At 43.0% G+C, this 24,036-nt stretch overlaps 7 protein-coding genes across 7 annotated transcripts; 4 read left to right on the top strand and 3 right to left on the bottom strand.

Annotated features, from left to right (window-relative positions):
• Nucleotides 1-823: 823 nt before the first annotated feature.
• EAF02_004922 (uncharacterized protein) lies at nt 824-2,956 on the top strand (the record flags this gene model as incomplete). The annotated part of the gene is made up of 1 exon (XM_038900970.1): nt 824-2,956. The coding sequence occupies one exon, from the start codon at nt 824-826 to the stop codon at nt 2,954-2,956; it is 2,133 nt and encodes a 710-aa protein (XP_038759482.1).
• An 818-nt stretch (nt 2,957-3,774) lies between these two features.
• Nucleotides 3,775-4,717, top strand: EAF02_004921 (uncharacterized protein; the record flags this gene model as incomplete). Its single annotated transcript, XM_038900969.1, has 2 exons — nt 3,775-4,335; nt 4,376-4,717. The coding sequence occupies 2 exons, from the start codon at nt 3,775-3,777 to the stop codon at nt 4,715-4,717; spliced, it is 903 nt and encodes a 300-aa protein (XP_038759481.1).
• Nucleotides 4,718-5,973: 1,256 nt separating this feature from the next.
• On the bottom strand, nt 5,974-7,737 carry EAF02_004920 (uncharacterized protein; the record flags this gene model as incomplete). Its single annotated transcript, XM_038900968.1, has 6 exons — nt 5,974-6,129; nt 6,204-6,336; nt 6,566-6,728; nt 6,805-6,866; nt 6,961-7,003; nt 7,152-7,737. 6 exons carry the CDS (start codon nt 7,735-7,737, stop codon nt 5,974-5,976), a joined length of 1,143 nt encoding a protein of 380 aa, XP_038759480.1.
• Nucleotides 7,738-8,218: 481 nt separating this feature from the next.
• EAF02_004919 (uncharacterized protein) lies at nt 8,219-11,034 on the bottom strand. The gene is made up of 3 exons (XM_038900967.1): nt 10,523-11,034; nt 8,441-10,386; nt 8,219-8,370 (listed from the first exon to the last, which is right to left on the bottom strand). The coding sequence occupies exons 1-2, from the start codon at nt 10,797-10,799 to the stop codon at nt 9,056-9,058; spliced, it is 1,608 nt and encodes a 535-aa protein (XP_038759479.1). The 5' UTR covers nt 10,800-11,034; the 3' UTR covers nt 8,219-8,370; nt 8,441-9,055.
• Nucleotides 11,035-12,369: 1,335 nt separating this feature from the next.
• Nucleotides 12,370-12,657, top strand: EAF02_004918 (uncharacterized protein; the record flags this gene model as incomplete). Its single annotated transcript, XM_038900966.1, has 2 exons — nt 12,370-12,430; nt 12,470-12,657. The coding sequence occupies 2 exons, from the start codon at nt 12,370-12,372 to the stop codon at nt 12,655-12,657; spliced, it is 249 nt and encodes an 82-aa protein (XP_038759478.1).
• Nucleotides 12,658-14,988: 2,331 nt separating this feature from the next.
• Nucleotides 14,989-18,570, top strand: EAF02_004917 (uncharacterized protein; the record flags this gene model as incomplete). Its single annotated transcript, XM_038900965.1, has 2 exons — nt 14,989-17,558; nt 17,613-18,570. 2 exons carry the CDS (start codon nt 14,989-14,991, stop codon nt 18,568-18,570), a joined length of 3,528 nt encoding a protein of 1,175 aa, XP_038759477.1.
• Nucleotides 18,571-20,253: 1,683 nt separating this feature from the next.
• EAF02_004916 (uncharacterized protein) lies at nt 20,254-22,251 on the bottom strand (the record flags this gene model as incomplete). The annotated part of the gene is made up of 1 exon (XM_038900964.1): nt 20,254-22,251. One exon carries the CDS (start codon nt 22,249-22,251, stop codon nt 20,254-20,256), a length of 1,998 nt encoding a protein of 665 aa, XP_038759476.1.
• Between the last annotated feature and the right edge of the window lie 1,785 nt (nt 22,252-24,036).

The raw sequence follows: 24,036 nt of genomic DNA, 5'->3' as shown, positions 1-24,036 counted from the left end.
ATATGTAATCGGGCCTCATAGGCTATAGCACTCATTGTTCCGTGTTCCCATTCAGATCCCACAAAAACATCCATTTAGGTTCAAGATGCTTTTATCACAGATCGATAGTAGCATTTGATCTTGGTGTGCTATTTACTTCATCCACCATCCATTGCGTGAGAGGGAAGGAGCCTTGGAGCTCACACTTGGAACTTGGAGGCAATAAAGGCGGCTGTGCCTTAAAATAGTATGATTCCTCTATGCTCTATCAGTGGTTCGTTTGTATCCAATGGGGAATTCTACGTCCGTCCCTCCACTGTTTCTGCGCTTTAGTCATTTTCTGGGATCACCTCCCTGTACATAAACGCTCCACCCTAATCTTATTCTGCATCTTCTACTACCTAGGCGCGCGATCAGTACTCTTTTACGGCGTCGAAATGGGGTAGGGAATACGGAAACGGAAAAGCCTCGAGCACATCAGGGTCGTGTTCTTGGGTTTATCATTTGCAACGATATGGCTAGTTATGGCTGACACTACATTTTCTCCTTTAGAACCACGACTTTTTCTTCGTCCTCTTCCTCTTCCTCTTCCTCCCCATCTCACACAACGTACACACATTCATTTAATTGTTTGCGAAAGGATCAAACACCACATTCACTCAGTAGTCTGCGAAAGGATCAGACATCTCACATTAAGGTTAGAAACAACCGAAAGGATCGAGACATCTTAAAGAAGCGGCGAAGATCCAGCCAACACGATACAACCTCAATCTCTTATCCTACATATAATACTCTCAGACTTCCTGAAAACGATCTTATCATTTGGGAAGGAATTACATGGGAAATGCAATCACCACGACGAACCACTCGACCGGCATCGGCAGGAAGTACGAGCACCTTTGATTCAAGACCTCGAAGTCCATTGAGCACCAGTGCCTCAATTGACGATTTGTCCAGCTTGGCCAGTGATATATCGTCGGTGTCGAACAATTACTCAATTAAATCGGCATCAAGAAGTACGATTCAGGTAGGACCCACAAGGTCCCAAACAGATCCAATCTCCAATCGATATGAATTTGAGCCCAGACCACCAGTTCAAACAACCCTCCTCGAGCCTCAACGGTTGATGCAGGAACCTGTATCTTGGACGAATTTTGTCTCGCAGCCATCTTTAGGAGAGGGTTTGCTTAAACTTCCCGAAGAAATACTTTTGGTCATTCTGCGGGAGCTCAAGAAATCACATCTGAAAGCGGGGAGCCTAAGTTGTGCAACATGTTGGATGAGGGATCTGCACAGTCTTGGATTGAGCAACAAGAAATGGTGGAGTGCCGCAAGAGTTATTCTATATGAAGACATACAGCTTGTTGGAAGTGATTCGAGTATGCACATGAAGAAAAAATACAAGTCGAAACATGGAATTAGGTTGAGACTCCTTCGTCGAACCCTTCGGAGTCAACCAGAACTCGCAAAATATGTCAAATCATTGAAAGTTCCTTCAATGCCAGACTCGGCCAAAACGAAACAAGATCAGGATGAATACATGGATTTGGTGGCTTCGGTGATAATGGCATGTCCAAACTTAGAACGCGTACCAGGAATCTATCAGCCATACGATCATGAATTTACGAAATTCTTTCATGCACTGGGGACACGATCGAAACTCGTCGAGAAAGTATGGATTATCGAACCAAGTCCAATACGTCGTCTTTACAATGCATCTGACGAAATCGAAAACCCTGTGATTGTACCAGGCCCCTTACGCTCCGAACAATATCTCGATTTCTTGGGTCTCAATTCGAATTGGCCACATTTGCAAACACTCGTTCTCCATTGTAGTCCTGGTGGCATGATTGATTCACCTTTATTCACTGAAATATTTGGACGTCTTCCATCGCTTCAGGATTTATATATATCGAACTTCCCACGTACTTCTTTCAATGATGAAAACTTGCTTTCCCTTCCAGCTCTCAAAAAACTTCGACTCGATTCACTTCCAGGCATAACCTCGAATGGATTAGCAGCCTATGCATCATTACCTACTTCAGCTAGTCTTACCTCGCTGTCTTTAATATCATTACCACTCCGATCACTCGCCATCCTCGCTCGATTTTTCACTCACCTGAAGAACCTCAAATCATTCTCCTTATCTCAGGGACCTTCTCCCATGCTCAATGACCAAAATGATATCTTTTTACACCCTTATCTTGCCTCGTCTACCCTCGAACACCTTCATTGGGAAATTACGAATCCTGATGACGATAAGGCTTCTGAGATCCTTGCTAAATCTATCACTTTCGCCGGATTTCCCAATTTAAAGTCTATCCGTGCCCCAACCGACTTCAATGGTATGCTTCAAAGGCTTTGCAAACCAAGGTCCAGAATTGAATTACCAGGAGACAAGTATCGACACATGGGGGTTGGCAACCCTCAGAGTCGAGCGGCGACTATGCCTGCCGCTATACCTGTAATACCTCCACCTAATCGCCAATCGATATTTTCTCGGCAGAGTGAGCGTCGCGATAGTGTAATGACTGGAAAATCTTCCAATTCTTCCTCGCTATCGCTTGCATATGAAACCCATATAGACGGGAGCGGCAAACATGAGATGATGAGTTTACTGAGTGCTCGACATGCTGCTCAACTCCGGATTGATACTGCTACAACACCACAGTTTGATGTAATAATTTGGGACGATGATGGACAATTCCTCGAGAGGTTCAAATTAGGAACGTTTATTGGCAAAGTAGAGAGCAAGATTGTATACAATTTGAAGCCGGATATTGAAGGCAGCGATGAGTCCATCATGAGTGTCGAAGCACTTTTGGAGAAAGGAGTCGAGTCGAAGTCTAGTGATGGTTGTACGGGAAGTTGGAACATAGATCTAGACTCGAAATCAAAGGATAGAAAGAAGAGGGATTGGTGGTGGCATACTGAGAGGGAAAGATGGAGAGAGATAAAATTGGCTACTTTCTTTTAATGTTGATTCTTATGATACCCAGGTTATGGTGTTTATGTCGAAAAGTTTTACGTCTCTCATATTTTGGAAGTTGGAAACTTACTATTGGGTTTTTTGTATATTGTAAATTTAATATTAATCATTATCTTTCGATTCATTGCTTTGATATCTTCCAAGGTCGTTAGAGTTATCTATTGTACATTTCCTTTGGTCTTTCACTTTTCACACCAGACATGTCTTGAGCTTGTGATAACGTTAACAGCATTATAAGATGGATATGAATGACAGTTCTCAACTCTCATCCGAACTGCACCCCTTTCTCTTGATATTCACTTCCTTTCTCTTGATATTCACTTTCACAGTTTGGCCCCCTCACCACCTGACCCGAACTTAGCAGCCTGATTTTGAAAGATCTTTCGATTTCTTCTCTTCTGTCTTCTTTCTCGCTTTCCAAATTCCTTTCGATACCTACACAGCCCATCGTACCAAAATTCAAATTGTACAGTACAAGACAATCCTTTCGACAATATCTAAAGTACTGGCTGCCACCAGTTTGCATTTCTTTCTCTTGCAGCTTTCGATTCAATTTATAAGATAGGAATTGTTGCAGATTCATCTTGTCTTGTTTCTTCTTGTTGCATGTCAAGTTGTCGCAATAAATTCTATTTGCACATTTACAAACAAACCCGACCAAACCCAACTCAACTCAACCTCGAACAAGAAATCAAAGCCACTCTTTAACAATCCTATCAATCTATCTCAAACCCTCGATCTATCGATCTATCTACGATCTATACATGTCGGAGCCTCTCACACCATTCTCCATGACCAAAAAAAAGATGTCTCTCCCACTCCTCCCAAAGCGCGGTCTCAAGCCTCGCGAAGTCACCGCTCTCCTCGTCATGGTCGCATCCCAACTCATCATCGGTGTTATGATGCTGCGAATGATGATGGCCAATCAGGGTGCGAACAGTGTTGGGTTTACCGAAGTTCTTCCTACTGTTGAATCCGCATTCCCAGGTGCGCATTGCGAGGCTCAGATGAACGATGCAAAGAATGGAAAGAATGGCATGAACGTTAGTGGAAATATCGACTGTGGCCACTTTCAAAAAGACGCACTGATGAAGGATTTCAAGATGGGTCAGGGTATCGATGCTTCGGAGTATCTGCTCAGAACGAACATCGTCATCGGTAATCGTATTACGTGTCATCGGGCTTTTGTGACGGAGAAGAAGAGTTCTTTGGTGAAGGGTCTGTGGGATGTCATTGAGGGGATCTACGAACTTGAGGAAATGGCTGCGGTTTCCAAGACTGAAGATAGCTCTGCTCGACATTCTGGAACTCAACGCGTTCTTCAAAAGGGAGGTGGAGCTGCAGATGGTGTCAAGGAAGATTGGGAGGTCGTCAAATTTGCGCAGAATCCTGCATATCCCACTGCAGAAAATAATCAGTTTCCGCGCCGAGGTCTCATATATGGAGGATCAAGTTACCGGGTTCCGCAAGGCGGTGGAGGAGATCATGGAGAAGGATGATGTGGAGGGAGTTTTGAACATGGTTCGGAAGAGTCTGAAGGGTTTTGGACCGAACGAAAACTTCAAGCAAGGGGAGAAGAGCGATGGAAATTCCGAGGAGAAGATCAAGTTTGCTCAGGAGAGTAAAGATAAAGTCAATCGCGCATTATCCGGTCTGTGGGAGATTTTTCAAGACATGGATGAAGAGATGAAAGATACAGAGCGCTGGTTGCGAGACACAGAGGGCGGCTGTAAAGAGCGTTGTACATGAGTTGAAGACGGAGTGGAAGCTTTAGATGATGTGGGTTTATGGGATGGTGCCAGCGTCCATGGGACTTTGATCGATTACTTGCATACAGACATACATGCGTACGCATACGACTAGATTGGGCTACGATTATTTCATTTTTTTTTTCGGATTTCGGTTCTGCTTGCTCTTTCGACTTTTCTACTTCTATTGCATCGATCGTTTGCATCTTACGCTGTTGGGAAAGATGTTTTGCAATACATTACGATACGATACGATACGAATCGATGGGTGGAGGAAAGAAGGAAGAAGAAATGAAAAAGACTTTTGTACAATACCTCTCACGACCAATACATGATAAGATATGACAAAACTCGCTGCCGATTCATCCTACTGGAAGAATCGAGGTGAAGGAAAAGGATTCAGATACTTTTTGTAGTTGTCTTTGGTACATCTCATTTCTCGTTTCGTACACGAAATAGATACCTAGCTCTTTAGTTTACCAGGAAATCATCTACGATAATTGTATCAAATTCTGAGACGTGATCTATTCCAAGTTTGCATCTGTGTATGTATGCAGACTTCTTTCTTTCTTTCTCTACAACAGTAACCACAAATAATACAATCCAATAAATATTCAATATATATATTCCCTTCCATCCTCTTTCCCAGACCCCAAAACAACACGATCCATATCCCCAATACCACCACAACACCTCCCTCATCCAACTCAACCCCCAAATCAACCGATGCAACCCAACCCTCTCCAAACCCCCAACCTCAATTCCCTCCCTCCCCCCCCCCCTGAAAATCCCATGCCTACCGAACAGAACACTCCTCAATACCCGAATGCAAATAATCAAAACTCTGCACCAAGCCTGCAAAATGCGCCAGCGCCGCAAGTACAACCATACAATGTAGGATTTGATGGCTATTCCCATAGATATCAAAACGGCCGGGGTAGTATTTTTCTGGGATCTATTTATTGCGCGCGGTTAGTTGATGTTTATTTTCTTTCCTCTTTCCTCCTTCCTCTCTCTCTACATCTGGAGTGTAGTTTTAACTGCATTCCAAATCAAGCACTGCAAACTGACACTTCGAACCTGGGGGATTTCCAAGGTTCCAGTTCCCAGATATGTAAGTTTCATAGCCAAGATCTAGATAGCACAAAGAATCAAATATAAATAGAATTAGAAAAAAAACTTACCCTCAAACTATAAGCCAAGGCCCCCACAAAATTAAGTCCCGCCATCCCCACTATCCAACCCAAACTCAACCGTTTATACTGCAACGCGATGCCGTAGAGAACAATCGAATGCACGATGAAGATTACGGCTGAGAGACCCAGGGCCGCATACATGAGGGTGCGATAGGGACGGAAGAAGGGGGTGCGGAAAGGAGGGAGGAGGGTGAAGAGGGTGAGAGAGAAGTGTGATCTGGGGGGGAGTTAGCGGTGGAATGATGAGGAGAAGGAGAAAGAGAGGGGTGAGGAGAAAGGAAAGGAAAATACCATAGACCAGTAGATTCTCTGGAGTTTCACATCACATATAAATCCGTGATAGATGGTCGCAACCGTACTTCCCCACATCAGCGCCACGATACCGAGATAATCGAGCTCGATCCAGAAAGCTGCGGTGTGGTGACTATGGTTATTGAGGGTATGATATCTGCGTGCGTAGATGAAGAATTAGTATTGATTTCCTTTTCTTTCCTTTGATATAAAATGCACACAATCCACCCCCCCCCAAAAAGTGCTAAAAAGACAGTAGTAACGAAGAATAAAGAATACCACACCCAAGAGAAAAGCAGAAAACTATCCCACAAAGAGATAATCAATCTAAAGAGAGAGAAAAAAAAGCAAGAAAAACATACAAAAAGCTCAATCCAAAACACACCGCCACGCCTCCAAAAAACAGCGCAAAAACTACAACATCTGCGGTCGCGGCATCGTGGTAGCGAGGGAGTAATGTGTGATATATATAGATGGGTAGAAGTGCAAATAGGACTGCGCCGAGGAGATGGGAATGGATGTTTACTGATGAGATGTTCGTGTTAGTTTGAGAGGTGGATATGGGAGGAAAAAAGGAAGGGAGGGGGAGGAGGGAAATCACTCGTTTCGTTGTGCAGATGAAATACACTTCTGAAGGATTGGAGGGAGGATTTGGTTTCGGGTCTGTGGAGGGGGAGTCAGTTTGGTGAGAGGATAGGATGATAGTTGTGTGTAATATGGATTATTTTGAGGGAAGTGAGAAGGAGAGAAGACGTACCGATATCCAGTGAGAATATATTCGTTATCTTGTCTCCATTCCGCTTTGAAAAATCATCAGTATGAGTACTTATCGATTCCCACCCACCCCCTTAAATCTCCGCAAGTACATTCGCATCATTGCAACACATCCCCATAGTACCAACCCCAAAGAAGAAAATCAGAAGAAAAAAAAAGAAAGAAAAAACTCACCAACTTCATCCCACCTCAAAACCTTTCCTATCCTCCCCCCCACCTCCTCTATCCCATTCCCATTCCCACTCCCATCTCCATTCCCATATCTCCCCACCTCCCCACCCTCAAGCTCTATATCCTCATCTCTAACCAACACCTCCAATCCCCCCATCGACAAACCCGTCGCATTCCTCTTCAACCCCAACTCCCCATCATCATTCTTCTCACCTCTCTCCTCCACATCCCCATTCAAATCCCCATCCCCATCCCCAACCCCCGCCTTCCCAATAATCAACACCTTCTCTGGAACTCGCACCTTATCCCCCTCATCCTCCTCCTCTCTCGCCACAATCAACGTCGTAGCCGAAGAAATATGCCTTACATGATGTTGTCTCGCCTTGCCCATCTGATGTCCACTCACATTTCCATTTCCATTTCCATTCCCATTCTCGCTAGCATAACCATAACCATAACCACAACCATCCACATCCACATTCACATTCATATCCTTCGCACTCGTACTCGCACTCGCATCCTCATCCACCCTCCTCTCATTCTCCAAATCCAAGGCGAAAAAAGGATATGCACCTGCGTATCCATACATTCCCTCATCGTGCCCTGACGAGAAATTGACATAGCTTTTCAAATTTGGACACTCTCTTTTCTTTTCCAGGAAAGATATGAATGAAAATAGAAAGCAGAGAAAGCAAGGAAAATGAAAGAGAAAAAAAAAAGGAAAAGAGACAGAGAGAAAGATTTCAATCCTTCAACTTGACAAAAAATGAAGCACCACCTATTCTCAAAAGATCAATCATCAATTTCTGTTATTCTTTAGGTTTCTAGATTCGATTTTTGAAGATCCACGCGAACAAGTGACACGAGGGTAAGCAGGCGAGTTTGTATTCAATAATTGGCAAGACGAGGATGAGAATGTAGTATATTTAGATTCTGGACTTCGTCTTGAGACTGATTGTGTATGTAGATGTTGATGTCTTTCAACTAAGAATGAATCTCAAAAAGAAAAGAGAAAACAGTAGGTTGGCTCACTGGTTGGTAAAAAAAAAATCCCAGGTCGGGACAAGTCAAGTGTGGACCAGAGGTCATTAAGTATAATCATTCCTCTATCTGCTATGGACCTTCTATCCCTCTATCCCAACAGCCCAAGCCTACGAGCACCGTCTTACTCCGCCAAACCGTATGATGGGCCTCAAAAATCTAAGATAACCATGTTGCGGTCCTGCGAAGACATGTAAGCAGGTAGATCCTACCAAATTAAAGATTCTTTAAAAATTAAATTCTCATATTACTCTAAGCAACTTGCGCATTTAGCGACTAGAACAAATCTGCCTGCTAAAACTGAATAGCTGATATCGTGTGTGGAAAGGAGAACGAAAGCATGCTAGAATGTTTGCATGATCGTGATGTATTGCCACGAAGACAATTGTTGGAACTTGCGTAAGATAAAAAGTACATTGTCGAAGACTGATCTGACCAATAGTATAAGAAATGAAACTAACTTTTTGGGACAAAAGTGGGTGCTCGATTAATCTGCCACCTGTTGGTGTCCCAGACTAGGCGCTTAAAGTAAAAATTGCGACGAAACCATCTATACTCCTGACATCACCTGACTTGATGGGAGCTGTACCTAGGTAGTTAAAGATAATCCTTCTTGGGTTAAAGGTTTTAGTATGTGTTTTGGTCATGTCCCCAGTTTATGTGACGGAACAGAGAATCTCAAACTAGAGATTAGTATGTCTCCAATTAGCATTTGAAAATTGCGGGGAGGAAATTTTGCTGTCCCTAAATAGTAAGGTCATAGATAGAGCATAATTATTTCAAATTGCAGTATCAACACGCCCATATCGCAGATATGTGGTCTCATATAGTCATGATTGAGGGGCTCCAGCTTATCGTCAGACTATTCAGGTACCAACTGGAGGATCGACAATTGCGCCAGAAATTGGATCGGCAGTCAAGCTAGTGCCTCTTTCCACTCCTCTGGTAAGTAATGCCATGCCTCTGTCGGCAACGCTGACTATATTTTGCAATTCCCTCAAAGCCCGTTCATTGTTGTTGGAGAAGACGCCATCAATGGATTTTTTGTAGTTCGATGTTGTGTTGTGATTCTTTTGATATATTTCAGCATCGTAAGTATTCGGGTCAACTTCAGCATAGGTTGACTTTTCATGTGGATTCTCCACTCCAGAAGATGTATTGGATAGCAACTCGAGGGGCAGCGGGGCTTTTGTACCCATGACAGCTTCCACAAACCTTTGATCAAAGGATTGATTGTGTCCAGTAGGGTCGTCAAGATCATAATTGGGATGTTCCGAATCAAGGTCTGGACTGTAATCATCATAGCCAAGTTTACTAACTCGAAGAATCTTGAGATTGAGATCTTCAATATCTCGAATGGCTGGAGCGACCCATGTGCATTCCTTGGGCTTCTTGATTTTTTGATGACCTATCCATAGACTGGTATTCTCTCGATCCGTCGAACCATTAACTTTGAGACCGATATCATTCAGGTATAATTCTGTCAAGGAATGACTGGTTTCCTTGATCAAAAGCAGCAGCATCAAAGGGTCTAGATCCATCCGTTTTAATTCCAAACACCTCAACTTGCTAAGGACAAGTCTTTTGCTAGGATAGTATGGGAGGCACCGCATGGTCCACTGTTCGTTCGTCATCCTGGACGCGACTCTTTTATTTCTTATACGTTTGGTGGTTTGCGCCACGTTCCATCCAATGATACACAAGGTTTCCAAATCCTTGGCTTTCCCAATTAACAACCAGAAATTTCGAGCAAAAACCGCTTGTAGTGATGTTCTGCTTTCTTGTCTCTTGCATGATATCATTAAGCTTTTTAGATTTTCAAATACTTTGAAAGCATTTTGGACATCGATGTGCACGTTGCATAGACTATTGATTGTGACATCAGTGATGTGATCTAGAACCAGTGTATCTATCTTTTGGTGCTCCTCTGGACGATTCGCCGCACATGCTAGAGTGTTCGCGAATAACCTTGTAGATGTCATGAAAGAATTGCTGACAACCTGGAATGGTAAGTTAATTTTAAGTCGAGTTATATCTGGACCGTTCTGCATGACTCTGCGAAGTAGACGAGTGTAATCCTCCTCTGTAAATGTGGTCTTGTTGAGGCAATATGATCGAAGGGAGTCAATCAAGTCTGCCATCTCAGGAACCGCAGCATAGATAGCGTTGAAGGTCTCTTTAAGTTGATCAATTTCATCTGAAAAATATGTTAACTTTTAAATGCCTCGCTGATAGGTAAAATGATACAGCGCGCACAGTATGTAGACTGCTTCATGCGCATATAAAGTGATGTGATGCAATTGAGGGACGAGGGGAAGGATATTAACGCATACCTGTATCTCGAGTTATCATCATATCAATATAGATGGAGGATGATAATGAAGCTATATCTTTGAGAGTTTTCAATTCATCTGGATTGTCATCGATATTTCGGAATCGGATGAATCGCGAGAATTCCAACGAGGTCGTCTTGAAGATTGATGCTCTTAAGCCTTGATCGAACGCTTTACATACCAATCGCAAATCCAAAAGTTGGGATTTATGGTCGCGACATATCTCGATGTTCTTTTGAAGAATCGAGTCAAGAATCTCGGGCGGAAGTTGATCCATGATGGATGTCGTTGGATGTTCGTTATACGGAATGTGATGGAGTATTGAGATGACGTCGGGTTTATTTTATATTTTGAAAATGATGTTATATTTGAAATCTGGGTAGTTATGAGTACCTAGGAAAGATTGGATGTGAAGTAGTTGTATTTTGGCCAGTGAATTTGTTACTGTAGGTGGTAGAGTAACAGTTGTAAATGGAGTTGCGGTATTGAATTGGAGTGATGATGTGGTGTTCTTGCAATTGTTTCGTGGTGTGATTGGAACTTTGACAATTAAATAATTTTGTGGGGAAGGCGAACAATCACAGCCGTGCATGCAAGGCTGACAAATTAAATGATGAAACTAGCCACCCACCTAGTAACATTTAAAGGTATTATTACTAGGTAGCTAATGACTGGTTCGTTCGTCCTATTCCTATGAATGAATTCCAACCAACCAGTACTGCCGTCACCCTTTTACCTACATATCACGTGTCTAGAAATTGACATACCTATGGATATATATACCGAATGTTTTCAAATAATGTCAATGATATGATTAACAAGTAGACCGACGCGGTCTTAAGACTACCAGGTACTATGTGTTTTCTCTACCTTGTATTGATCTCGTGAAATTCGACAGAAGATAGGTACTCAAACTATGAACGGAGAATATTCAACCAATAGTGAGCCTAACCGCTAGCCACATCTGAAAGCCAAGACGGCTTCTTTGATAAGGCTGTATGTGTATGTATTATCATTTGTGTCTATGTACGTACTCTGCGTGTGAGAATCACGAAGAACGTGTATCCTATACCAGTTTGAGCACTACCCATGGAGATCAAACGAGGAAGGCGGACCACTGCTCTGGACGCAATGAGTTCTTGGGAGAAGGATCTCTTCAATTCTGGTATTTCTCTACATCGTCACATTTCAACACTCTCCCGTTATCTTATTGTGTTCTTTTACTTGCTTTCGGATGGCAGAATATGCATCTTGCGTAATCTCAGGAAAAAGACAACGAATCATTGCATGAAGGAGACCAAGCAGTTATATCCACGTTCCTTTTCCGATAAGCATTGCAGTATTTGACATGCAGACAGGAAGTTAGGAACTGTGCACAATCTGGTGGTGGCTTCAAAGGCATACGACCTAAGACATGCAAGTTTTGGGATACCTAGAGCTTATGTACAGAGTACTCTCGCCACAACATGGTATGCAGGAGCTCCTTTTTGGAAAAGGCTCAGCAGGCTCAGCAGGTTGGAAGAAGTAGATGATGTATTTTGATTCAACAATTCAGGACTCCACAGCCCCTTACTCTTAAATCTTGAGTAGGACTTCGGAAAGTTATCTTATTTCATTGATTGGCAATTTCCAAAATACCATTGCCAAAGTCTGCGAATTTCTGTGTGTGTATATGTTCACGGTATCATTATTTCTTCAACATCTTTCGATATCTTGGCATCAAATCTCGGATATGAGACTTCCCCTGCTGAGATCTACGAAACATCGTTGCATCCAACCAGCATAAGTGTCTCCACCAGGCCACATAGCCACCCACATGCTATCTCAACAAGCGCGGAACATTCGTAATGATCTCTGTCGGTTATGACAACATTCAAGGATTTACGGATTTGCGAAAATCGAATCTCGGTGAGATTTCTCTTCAATCATAACGTATCAATCCGACAGACCCGAAGAGGTACAACATGTACCCACAAAAGGAACGATTATGTGAAGTAAAGTATCCTTTCGTAAAGGTTTCAAGGTGGAAATTTCTCAGAAACACGAGCGGAAAGCAAAGACGTTTTATGGGCGATAAAGGCATTGCGAAGAGGGGAATAGACCGATCCATGTTCTTATGCTCAAGGGATGTTTAAGGGGCCAAATGGAAAGCTTGGAAGAGCACAACATATTATCGCCTTGGCTAGGGATTTCCGTGAAAGCTGTGCGATTGCACAATTATCGCCCACTTTCTCTTTGCGCTGTTCGGTTTCCACGCCTGCCTGCGCTTCCTCGTACTGGTCTGCATTGCCTGCATATCACACATGCAACATGTCAGAATCATAGATAGATCAAGGTCATGAACGTAAACTAATACGTACGACATGTCGAACTAAAAATAGATTTTTGTTGGCTAATTGGATGCTTGGTATCAATCCATTGCGAGGCCATGATAAGGGGGGGAAGGGGGGGTTAATGAATGAAGAGGCGAGAGAGGATATGGGAAATGGAAGTACGAGCCGCTACAGACCAGACAGTCTTTTGATACATGCTACATACATACAACCAATCAATCGTATAGTATATCCAATGAAGTGATGAGCATTTTTCTACTGAAGACGGACGTGTCATAGAATTGAGTACGAGTACACTTGTGTATGTATGTAGATAGTATAGATAGGTAGTATTATACTTTGTAGATATGCATACTCGAGTATAATACCTCGTATATACTAGGTATATATCCAGGGTCTATTTAGGTATTCACAGATCCCTCAAATACCTCAGGTCGATGATCCCTTACTCTACTCTATTCAACACTTGGTCGTTCTCTTCCATCAAATTGTGTGCTTGGACTCGTCCTGATTCCGAAGTGTCGGGATGAATGAAGGACTTTGGTATAATTGATGAATGCACGTTTGTTCTTTTGGACCCTTTGATATTCGATTATTGATATTCGATTATTGATATTTGATATTTGATATGGTGTACTAGGGATTTGATATTTGAAGCCAGAGATTTCTCTGTGCGGAATATATCCTATCCCTCCCTATGTAATCTTACTCGATCTAGATGTCGATTATCACTTCCTAGATACATACTCCATACTCCTTTGTATAGTACCGACATAATCCTCTGTATACCAACTCCCTCCTGGGTCTTATACCGATGCTGACTGATGTTATGTCGTGTTGTATTGTGTTGTCTTGTCTTGTGTTGCATCGTTCTCATCCCTATCTTTTTGTGAATTCCAATGAAATCTATTGGAAAGGATATTACTCCATCCCTAGTAGACCGAACAGAACAATCGAGATAGCATCATCATTTACCTCCTACCTAGGTAAGTAAGTAGATGTCAAGGAAAAGACGAAAGACACATCCAATCGAGCTATCCTCTTCTATCAAATCAATTAATCCTAAGCCCAGCCTCATTGAGTTAAGGAAAAACTCCACCTTCATTCACCACTCACTCAGGGTCAACGGCTAGCCTTACACTTCATCTGGCACTTCTCACTCCTCAGTCCTCACTCAATCCCTCATCGCTATCAAAATGCACGTTTTTAATTGATTGAACCATGTTGATTTTATCGTGATTTTGTCTTTAATTTTCACATTTTCTTTCTCTTTCTTCTTGTCCTCCTCCTCCTTCTTCTCCTCCTTCTCATTCGCTCTCGTCACTTTCTTCTTTCTGTCTCATGCATCTTCATCCCATCATCATCGTCGCACATCCTTTGACGCTCTCCTCTTTTTCTTCTCCATCCAAAATATTCCTTCTAACGGAAACATCTACATAAATTCGACATTCGTTTGTGCATACATATATACATATATACGGATTGTATACCACTTTCCCCCATCAGATACGACATTTTTATATCGTGGTTAATTAATTTGCGACAATCCCGGAAGTGCCTATCTTACCACTACCACTACCACTACCACTCCCACCCACTCACTACCACTACCCACCACATTCATATTCACATTCACATTCGCTTTCACGTTTAACTACGCCCTCTTTCAAAGAATTACCAACCCAATTCCTACTAATTCTTTGCACATTCAAGTCGAATCTATTCAATTCAATCCGATTCAATCCAATTTCAATCCAATTTCAATCCAATTCCTTCTTTCCTCTACAATTCCGAATTCCTACAAGAAAGAAGAGGAAAAAAGTATCCACAATCGTTTAAATTCGAGAGATTGTGAAACGGAAGACTCAGGCACCATCCTCCAACAACCTTCGTTACCCTACCTACCACCCTAGCTTTTGAAAACATATTCTATTCCAGAAGGAATTCGATCTTGGAAATTTACTCAGCCTCATCAAATCAGTCGACATCTCTGCAGGTCAGAGAACGCGCGACTAATCTGTCACTCGTTTGTTTGTTTGTCCGTTTGAATCTCCATTTGTAGAAAAAAAAAGAATTGCAATGTTCATCTAAATTCTGCTACATTTCTTTGCTTCTACGCAGTCTGTTGCGGACATGCATGGTTCTACCTTGACAATGCCTTCGGTCTTCGAATCGAAGAATACTTTCCCTCGTTCTCACTCTTCTTCCAATATTCCCGATTTAGTTAATGTTGAGTACAAGAGATCTTCCATTCATAGCGATACCGAACTGCCACGATCTGCGAGTTTCACTACCTTACCAACCATTGAAGATGCGAGCACCGATTATAATGAAGGGGAATTGCATAGACTGAACTCTGCCGCGAGCACCCCATCGTTTCCCTTCCCACAACTTGAAACACCTTCGCCAAAATCAAATTCCATCCGAGAAGGAAAATCGACCAACCAACTCACGAAGGAAGAAAAGGCAAAGAATGAGAGAGTTGGGAGGAGACAATCACTCGTGGCACGTCCAAAGTCTTGGATTCAAAAGGTGAAGGGATCACCCGAGAGACACCCCGCTCCTGAATATGCCAATTCAACACCAGACGAAGCACCGCCAGTGCCGCAGATTCCCAAGGCTTCCAGAGATAAGACGAAATCTGTATCGGAATCTTTTGCTATGTTTGCACGAAAGTCTTGGATTTCGTCATCGTCGAGATCGCCATCCCCAAGTAATCGAAAAGCAGGAAAACAAATTGAGGGCGATGGGAGAAGTGAAGGGCCATCGAAAATGGCGACCACTATACTTGCCCCTCCGGCAGTCATCCCCGCGAAATTCGACCACACGGTTGAGGATATCGATAGCCCATCTAAGCCACCTCCCGTGAAGAGGAATTCAACTCTTCGAAAGATCAGGCAGAGACCGAGTAGTATACTGGGTATCGCAAGCTTCGGTTCCGTCAATTCATCCACCAGCAGTCTACCAGGTAGCTCAATAGATAACAGATCTACTCCGAGGACTTCAATTGATAAAGTCCCTCCGCTACCCAAAAATTTCTCCACGGAAAAGCTTCTGAGTGTTGAGACACCTCGAAAACGAGATGAACTCTGGCAGGCTTTCCGAGGGTTAGAAAACGATTACTCTAAATTTCAATCCAAATCACTATCGTTAAAAACCAACGTCGTTCGCTCTACATTATTACCATTTCTTAGAAATAATATCAACCACCCTTCTAATAGATGTCTTCGCCCAGAAGATATTGATAGAAGAATTAACATCTTTAATAAATGGTGGCTTGGGCTTCTGGAAGTACTACATGGACGTGCTAATCAAATAGTATCTGGTGTAGATCGTCCTGTACTGCTTGAAGCCATTGTGATGATCATGACACGGCCGGAATGGAGACTCGGACCATCGCAATTCTCGCCCCTGTCGGAAAGGTCTCCTAACCGATCTCCTGAGCGCACTGAGCGCATGTCTATACGCGGGAGAAAATCTTCAAGCTCTCTAAACTCATCAGGATCACAATTTTTAGCCGAGTCTGTCTACCACAATGTCAGGAATTTGTTTATTCAAAATTTGACATCTCAGATGCACTTTGTGGTTGCCAAAATGTCACTGAGACATGCTCCTGCAAGTCTGGTCACATTTTGTGGAAAGGCTGCTGCTTATGCTTTCTTTTTTGTGCCTGGCATTTCAGAAATACTGGTTCGAATATGGAAAATACCGGCTGACACTTTGAAACGTGTTGCCGATGAATTGGGTTTACCAAAACGACCCAATAAGGTGGAAACTGAAGAAGTCGCTGCTACATTTCCGCCCAATGTTCGAGTATTGGGTTGGACGTCAGTGATGACAATGTCTAATCAGCTGCGGAAAAATCCTACATCATCAATTCTTGTTTCCAAGATACCATGGTATGGCCCGTGGGCTGCTAGATGGTGCGGACGAGATAGTGATCTTTTCTATGTGTTTTCGAAACATTATCATATCTTGGCCGAGCAATTTATGCCTTCAGATCTTCCATTTGCGAGCAAAGCGCGCGCGCCAGGATTTGTTTTGGTTCAAGCACAGATTTTGACTGCTCTGGATGCTACAATTCATCGTCAACCAGCAGTTGAAGCACTTCCAATTACCTTTGACGACGTACTTGCGGGTGCCGATGCGTCTGCTGCTGCTCTGCCTCTCCCCTCCACCAACTCTGCTAGGCTAATGGCCGAAAATCGCTTAATAATGTTACTTCGAGATTTCCTTTCTGAAAGACCTGCCGACTTTGAACCTGCCCGAATGACTTTCGCCCAGGCTTTTAGCAAAATGATGCAAGCTTCAGCACGAAGGACGTCCTTGTATGACCATAATGCGTGTTTCGTATTGTGCGACTTCATGGATGAAGCACTTTCACTATTTGTTCGCTTCCATCATGCTCATGAATTTGAAGATGATTTCATCGAATGGCATTTCTGGCTGGATGTTTGCAGAAAGATTCTGGAGAGCCAGAACAGTATGTCAGAAATTCGTCTATTCGCATTTCTCTACTCTGCCTGGAACCTTGTCACAAATAATGAAACTCGAAAGGAGATTTTGTGTTTGGAGTGGTTGCTTACCGAGGAGACATTTGACAAGTTCTTCAATCATTGGTGTCCCATGGTCCGAGCATATTATATGCGTTTGTTATGTTGGAGATTGTGCCGCGAGGATGGGGAAGCTACTGATCTTGATACGTGAGTCACATTTTATCCACCTTCTGTGAGGCACATTGACTAATTCAAATACAGAAAAATCTTTGGTATTGTTTCTTCGCGGATCAAGGGTACCTGGGCAAATTACCTCTTCCTCAAACAAACGGCTGAGAGTTCCGACCTCCTTCCTCCATCTACGACACCTTGTTATCCAGCACCTGGCCGACGACTTCTGATCATCCGTAATGATACACAAATACCTGCGCCAAATCTGTTTCTAGGATTCGATGGCTTAATGACAACTAATAACGCTTCAAATCTACCTCGAAAACCGTCTAGTGCATACAAAAGACAGTCACTTCTAGGAGATCTGGCACAAATAGAAAACAAAGAAAACGAAAATGAACCTCCCACACCTGCTAGCGAAGCACCCACCACTCCGAACAAGAAAAGGTGGACGTTTATGGGGAAAATCATCCCATCTCTATCTTCTTCGCCTGAATCATCTGCTTCTCCTTCCACATCTGTCAAACCTGCAACGGAAAAGAAAGCACTCGAGGAAGCAAGGAAAGCTACATCTGTGGCAAGAACTAGACCCGCCCTTCGTTCCAAAAATTCAAGTGACAGCGAAACTCCTCCAGCTACTGCATCTCATCGTGCCTATAGCTTTAAATTCTCTTTGGAATGGGCTCAAAATTTCGAAAAAGCACATTCGATCCTCCAAGGTGGCGCAGCCGGTAGAGGACCTGCTGGTTCTAATGTTTCAAATGAAAGAAAACTTACACCGCCTCGTCTTCCTGCCCCAGCTCATGCATGGCTTGGCGCTCGAGTTCCAGGAATGAGTAAGGAAGTAGCACCTATGGATCCAAAGCTTGCGGGGAGAGATAGATTCGCGAGATCGAAATATGCGGGTAGGGCGTTAGCGGAATGGATGCAGATTGTTGGAGAGTGCAATAACTTTGTTGAGAGGAGAAGGTCGGAGGGAGTACCAAACCTGAAATGGGTCGAGGTTCCTACTTTGGGTGTAGAGGGATTTAGGAAATTCGCTGCATAAGTAATGATGCAGTGATGATGAAGCGCGATCTGTTTAGTTTTAGCTGGAATGGACGGATCAGAAGATAGTGGGAGGGTTATTATTTTGTACAGGGGATGAAAGTAGTGGAATTGGATATAAATACACTGTTGATCCGAAAGGAGTGAAGTGGTAATTATCGAGTTGGATGAAAAAGTATGAGATGGTTGGATAATGAGTAGTATTGTTACAGATACTCCAGTACATTTTTTGGTTCGAGCATTAGGAACTTTTGATTGATTGATTGATTGGACATGGATTGGAGGATTTGAATGGATACACTCCTTCTTAGCGTATATGAAATACATATTAGATACCTGCATAGCAAATGGTGTTGGGCATTTTCTTTTTCTTCTTACCTTTTACGGCTCTTGGGTGGTGTGGTTTCATTGCATTGCATTGCGTTCGTTTTTTTATTTATATCTTCCTTGACTTATATTTCATAACATAGGAGACTGCTTTGTTTTGTTTTGTTTTGCTTTGTTTGGCTAGCTCATTGGCATATCTGCGTGTGTTTGGTTGGTTTCTTTTGTTGGGTATGGTATGGTATAGTATAGTATGGTATGATGCGGGGATAGAAGTGAAAAGGGAGAATAGAAGATGGGAGGGGAGGGGAGGGGAGGGAGGGATGATTATAGATGAGGATTTTATCGGGGATGGGGTTTGTGGGGTGAGGGTTTTTTGGGGTGAGGAGAGGGGGGGGAAGGAGGGTGGAGGGTGGTGAAAACTTATAAGAGGGGGATGTAAGATGGTTTGGATATTGGGTATACTATATATAGGGTATAGGGTATAGGGTATAGGAAATAGGGTATCATAGATTAGGATTTGGTTGGAGAGGAGAGGATTGGGGAGGGTTGGAAAGGATTGAATAGCATAGGTAGGTATTTGGAGTGCAATATATGAGATGCATGTATGTGGGTATGTATGTATGGGTGGATATGTAGATGGATTTTTGAGAATCGAATGAATGGACTTGAATCTGCGATTTGCTTGCTTGTTTGTTTGTTTATTGGTTTGATTTGGTTTGGTTTGGTTTTTCAATTATGGAAATAAATAAATGAATAAATAGGTAGTAAGTATATCAGTATATAAGAAAAACAAAAATAAATAAAATAAAATCCCAAAAATCCCCAGGTGTGGGTGGGTGTGTGAAAATGTTTGCGGGAGGATTATATTTCAAACGCTGAAATTCTAAAGTGTATTGGAAGAAAAAAGAAGAAAAGAAGAAAAAATTTGTATGATTGGGTAGGTAGGTAGGTAGGTAGGTAGGGTTATTTGTAGAGTAGGGAGTAGTGGAAAGTGAATGAATGGATGGATAGATAGATAAATAGATAACTGGATAGATACATGAATGACTGAATAAATAAATGAATGGATGGATGGATGGATGGATAGCGGAAAATGTTATTGTGTGGTGGAATTGGAAGTTTCTTGTTGATGTTTTAATTTGTATTCTCATTTATATTCTCATTTGTATTCGCATTTGGATTTAACTATGAAATATTCATTTAGTTGATTATGCATGCGGTGTCTGATCTTCAATTTAATATTCAAATTGCTGTAGGTAGTGCTTCCAACTCAATATTCAAAACTCAAATTTCGGGAATCTTCATTCCATCCATCCATCTATCTATCCATTCATCCACCAAGTAAATACTCTTCTCCTTACCTCTCCAAACGAATTTTCATCCCCTTCCTCTTCCCACTCCAAGTTCTCCCAATCCAATTTTCTTCCTCCCCATCCACACCTCCCAGTTCCTGCTCATCCCCTCCCAAACCCCCACGATCAACAATCGCATCCTCCCTCCCCAACAACCCATCCTCCCCTTTCCCTCCCTCTTCCCTCACTCCCCTAAAAATCCTCTCCTCCCACTCCTCCATCTTCATTTTCCTCTGTCCCTTACGTACCCTTCCCTCGCTCTTCTCGCGCATCTCCGCATACGCTTTGGGCGTTCCTTGTAAATGGAGTTTGTGCGCATAGCGTCTATCTCTAATTTTTTGCAGATCCGAGATTCTTTTTGCGTTTTCGGTTTTTTCATCTTCATCTTCATCTTCATCTTCATCTTCATCTATGCGCTCTTTGTTGTGATGTTCTCTCCCGTCTTGTTCCAATCCGATTTCTTTCAAGCTGGGGAATTTCTGCAGGCTGATTTTCGAATGGCTGTATCTGGGTTTCGGCTTTGGGATGGGTAATTTTTTGCCGGTTTGGGGGTCGACGGCACCGAGCATTTTGTTGAAGGGTGCGGGGAGGTGTTTGTTGTTGTCTTTTTCTGGGAAGGCTTTGATAAAATCTGGACGGCCGGGAGGTTCGAGGAAATTTTCTGGGAGAGGCCCGAGTTGGCGACGATGTTTGGTTTTGGGTTTAGATTTAGATTTAGTTCGTGGAGGAATGTTGGAATCGGGAATGAGAGGAGCAGAAGCTTGGCCTCGCCAACCGGGAACTTGGTCTTCGGGAACGGATTTGAGGATGGAGGGGGTGTAGAGGGGAAGGACGGGTCGCCAGGGGCTGTCGGGGGCGTTGATATCGTATTCGCGTTTTGCGGGTGAGGGCGGCGGGGAGACGGGTTTTTGTTTCCAGCCCGGAACTTGAACGGGGGCGACTTCTTTGAGGATTTCTGGGGAGGTAAGAGGGAAGAGGGGTTTCCAGGGGCTGTCAGGGGCATTGATATCGTATTCACGTTTCATTATATGAGATCTTGAAACAATAGCTTGTTGTTTCCAACCTGGAACTTGATCAGGAGCGACTTCTTTGAGAATTTCTGGAGAAGTTAGGGGGAGAAGAGGAAGCCAGGGACTATCTGGAGCATTTATATTATATTCCCGAGACTTGAGTTTTTTCTCTTTAGCTATGGCGTGTTGATCCCATCCTGGAACTTGGCCGGGAAGAACTTCCTTAAGGATATCTGGGGAGTTTAGGGGAAACAGAGAAAGCAATGGACTATCAGGGGCGGTGATATCATACTCGCGTTTAACCTTTTGAGGGGGAGATGTTGCTGTGGAGATGGGTTGAGGAGTAATCGTTGGTTCTACAAAGCCTGGAACTGCGTCAGAAGGTACTTGTGTCCAAAAGTCAGGCTCCTCAAGTGTTAGAGATGCCCAAGGATTGGATTTACCTGTAGGAGAAACTTCACTAGGGTAAGCAAAGGTACCTGACGGTTGAATGTAACTGTTGGAACCAGTGGGACCAACGATAGGAGGAATAGTTGGAGGATCGGGAGGCAAGCCGAATGATGAGGTGGGAGTTGATAGTTCACTCGGGTAAGCGGAAGTACCCGATGGTAGAATGTAACTTTCTGTGCCTGTAGGACCAACGATTGGAGGAATAGTTGGAGGGTCGGGAGGTAAACCGAATGATTTAGCGGTGGATGGTATTTCGATAATTGGTGGAAGAGAGGTAGATAGTATGTTGTTCGTCGTGGAAATTGTAGGGACTGTTGATATACTAGAAATGGGGTTGGTTGAGCTAGAAGAAGAAGATTTGGAAATCGACGAAGACTTTAGACTGCTCGTTTGTGTCGTCAAACTCAAGAGTTTGGATGAAGATGTAGTCTCTGATTGTGAAGTTGAGATGGATGACTTAACAGAAGACTTCAACGAAGAAGATTTCGTTTTCACAGATGTCGTCGACATAGGATTCACATTTTTTAACTCATATATCTGCATGTGAAGTATTCCGCCAACGATACCCCCACAATATTTGCCATAATTAGACGGGCAAGTTGATTGACAAAACGAAGAGCTTTTAACGGCGAGTATCGAGATATAATTAGAACACCAGCAAGATCCAGGCTTTATGCCGGCATAGCGGTATGGTATTCCATTTTGCCCGAGATAGAACATGCATTTACACAACTCTGAATTGTGTCCGCGGCGGTTCCAGTCATGTTGAGCAGTGGAGAGCCCAAAGGTTTTCCCCGAGTGCCATCTTCAAAACATCCGTAATTATCATATGTCCCAATGTTGGTTGTTACTGATTGAACACTTCCTGTATTAAAGAAGCCTCCGTCGCGAGGTAATGTTTTCCCACGCTTGACAGGCCATTCAATCACGCCGAGATGTGACACTTCAGGTAGTGAAACTTCGTTTCTCCAATTGATGAAGCAGCTCGTAACAAGATTTAAATAACTGATTGTCAGATGGGTCGGTGGCCAAACACGGTGATACAAATGAAGGGATAGGAATATCGCTCAAGACTAAATAATGATTGCAAAAACTTTTGGCGTCATTAGGCTCTGATGAGAGTGCATCTAGGCAAACATTGGTGGCACTGGATGATTGAGACAAGGTGACTGAAATGATGCCTAGAGAAGCTATGAGCAGATTTGATAGAATCATAATGTTGGATATTGAAGACCCGCTATTGATTCTACATGACAGCAATAGATTGATGATATCTATGAGGGTATCCTGACTATAACTAAGACGCAAAGCTTGGGGCTTGGCGCGATGAAGAGTTGGAATGCTTAAGCAGAAATGCGGTTCACGTCTAGAAAGAATGTCTCATATTGCGGAACTTCCGCCATGAGCTGCTCGAATTCATCCCTAGAGTAAATTCCACAAAGCATTACACTCTACAATTATGATATGATGAGAATTGACCTACTCAGGATCTTGTGCTACAGCCAAATATTATCCACTTGGACTTGGTTGTGGGTTTCAATTCCACGATATCACTTCGATCGAGTCAAATAATACAACCATTGTCGGCGTTGAAGTGGCCTGGCAACATGACCGTCGATATGCTGATTCCTGAAGAATGTTGATTTAGAGGACACACGCCTAGTCATCGCCATGCCTGCGGAATGTATCCAGTCATTCGGTATATGTTTGATCGTAAGTCGAATTAATGATATGATAGCTGATACGTACTCCATACTGTATACGGTAGACAAGAAACGATTTAGCTATCAAGACGCGGTAGATTTTTGGCGCGTATCCACGAAATCACGTGTGTGTCATGATTGACGCTAAGATATGACTAGCTCGATTCAAGCTATCGCGATTTTGATTTCAATTGTCTTGTCTTTTGGTATTGTGACATGAATTCCATCGATAATGCATTTTAACGATAGCACAATTGGAATTGTACATGTTTTCACCACCTGAATTTGCAAGGCCATTGTAAACTTGTTTAAAGTTGACAGCCTCCCCGTAGACGAAGCAAGATTTTGCGTGTACCACAGCCTCGCGATCGCAAATCAAATTCTATCACACCTCTTCATTCCTATGACCACCGCCGGTCAACATCTTACTGCCGAATTCGAATTTCCGGATGATCATTCAAACCACACTCGACCTCCATCTTCTTGCGCCTCAATTATAACTGAGAAGTATATACCACTGGCGGTTCCTTCGCCTCCGCGATTGTCAAATCATCACCTACCTCCCGAACAACCTTTCGGTCAAACAAAGCACGCATTGGTATCAGAAATGCCGACTAAAGTTCCC

This window comes from Botrytis sinoallii (assembly GCF_014898435.1).
Source record: "Botrytis sinoallii strain Bc 23 chromosome Unknown BSIN_007, whole genome shotgun sequence".
Classification (NCBI taxonomy): Eukaryota; Fungi; Ascomycota; class Leotiomycetes; order Helotiales; family Sclerotiniaceae; genus Botrytis; species Botrytis sinoallii.
Note: the sequence above shows the minus strand (reverse complement) of the source record. Positions and strands in the feature narration are given on the sequence as shown.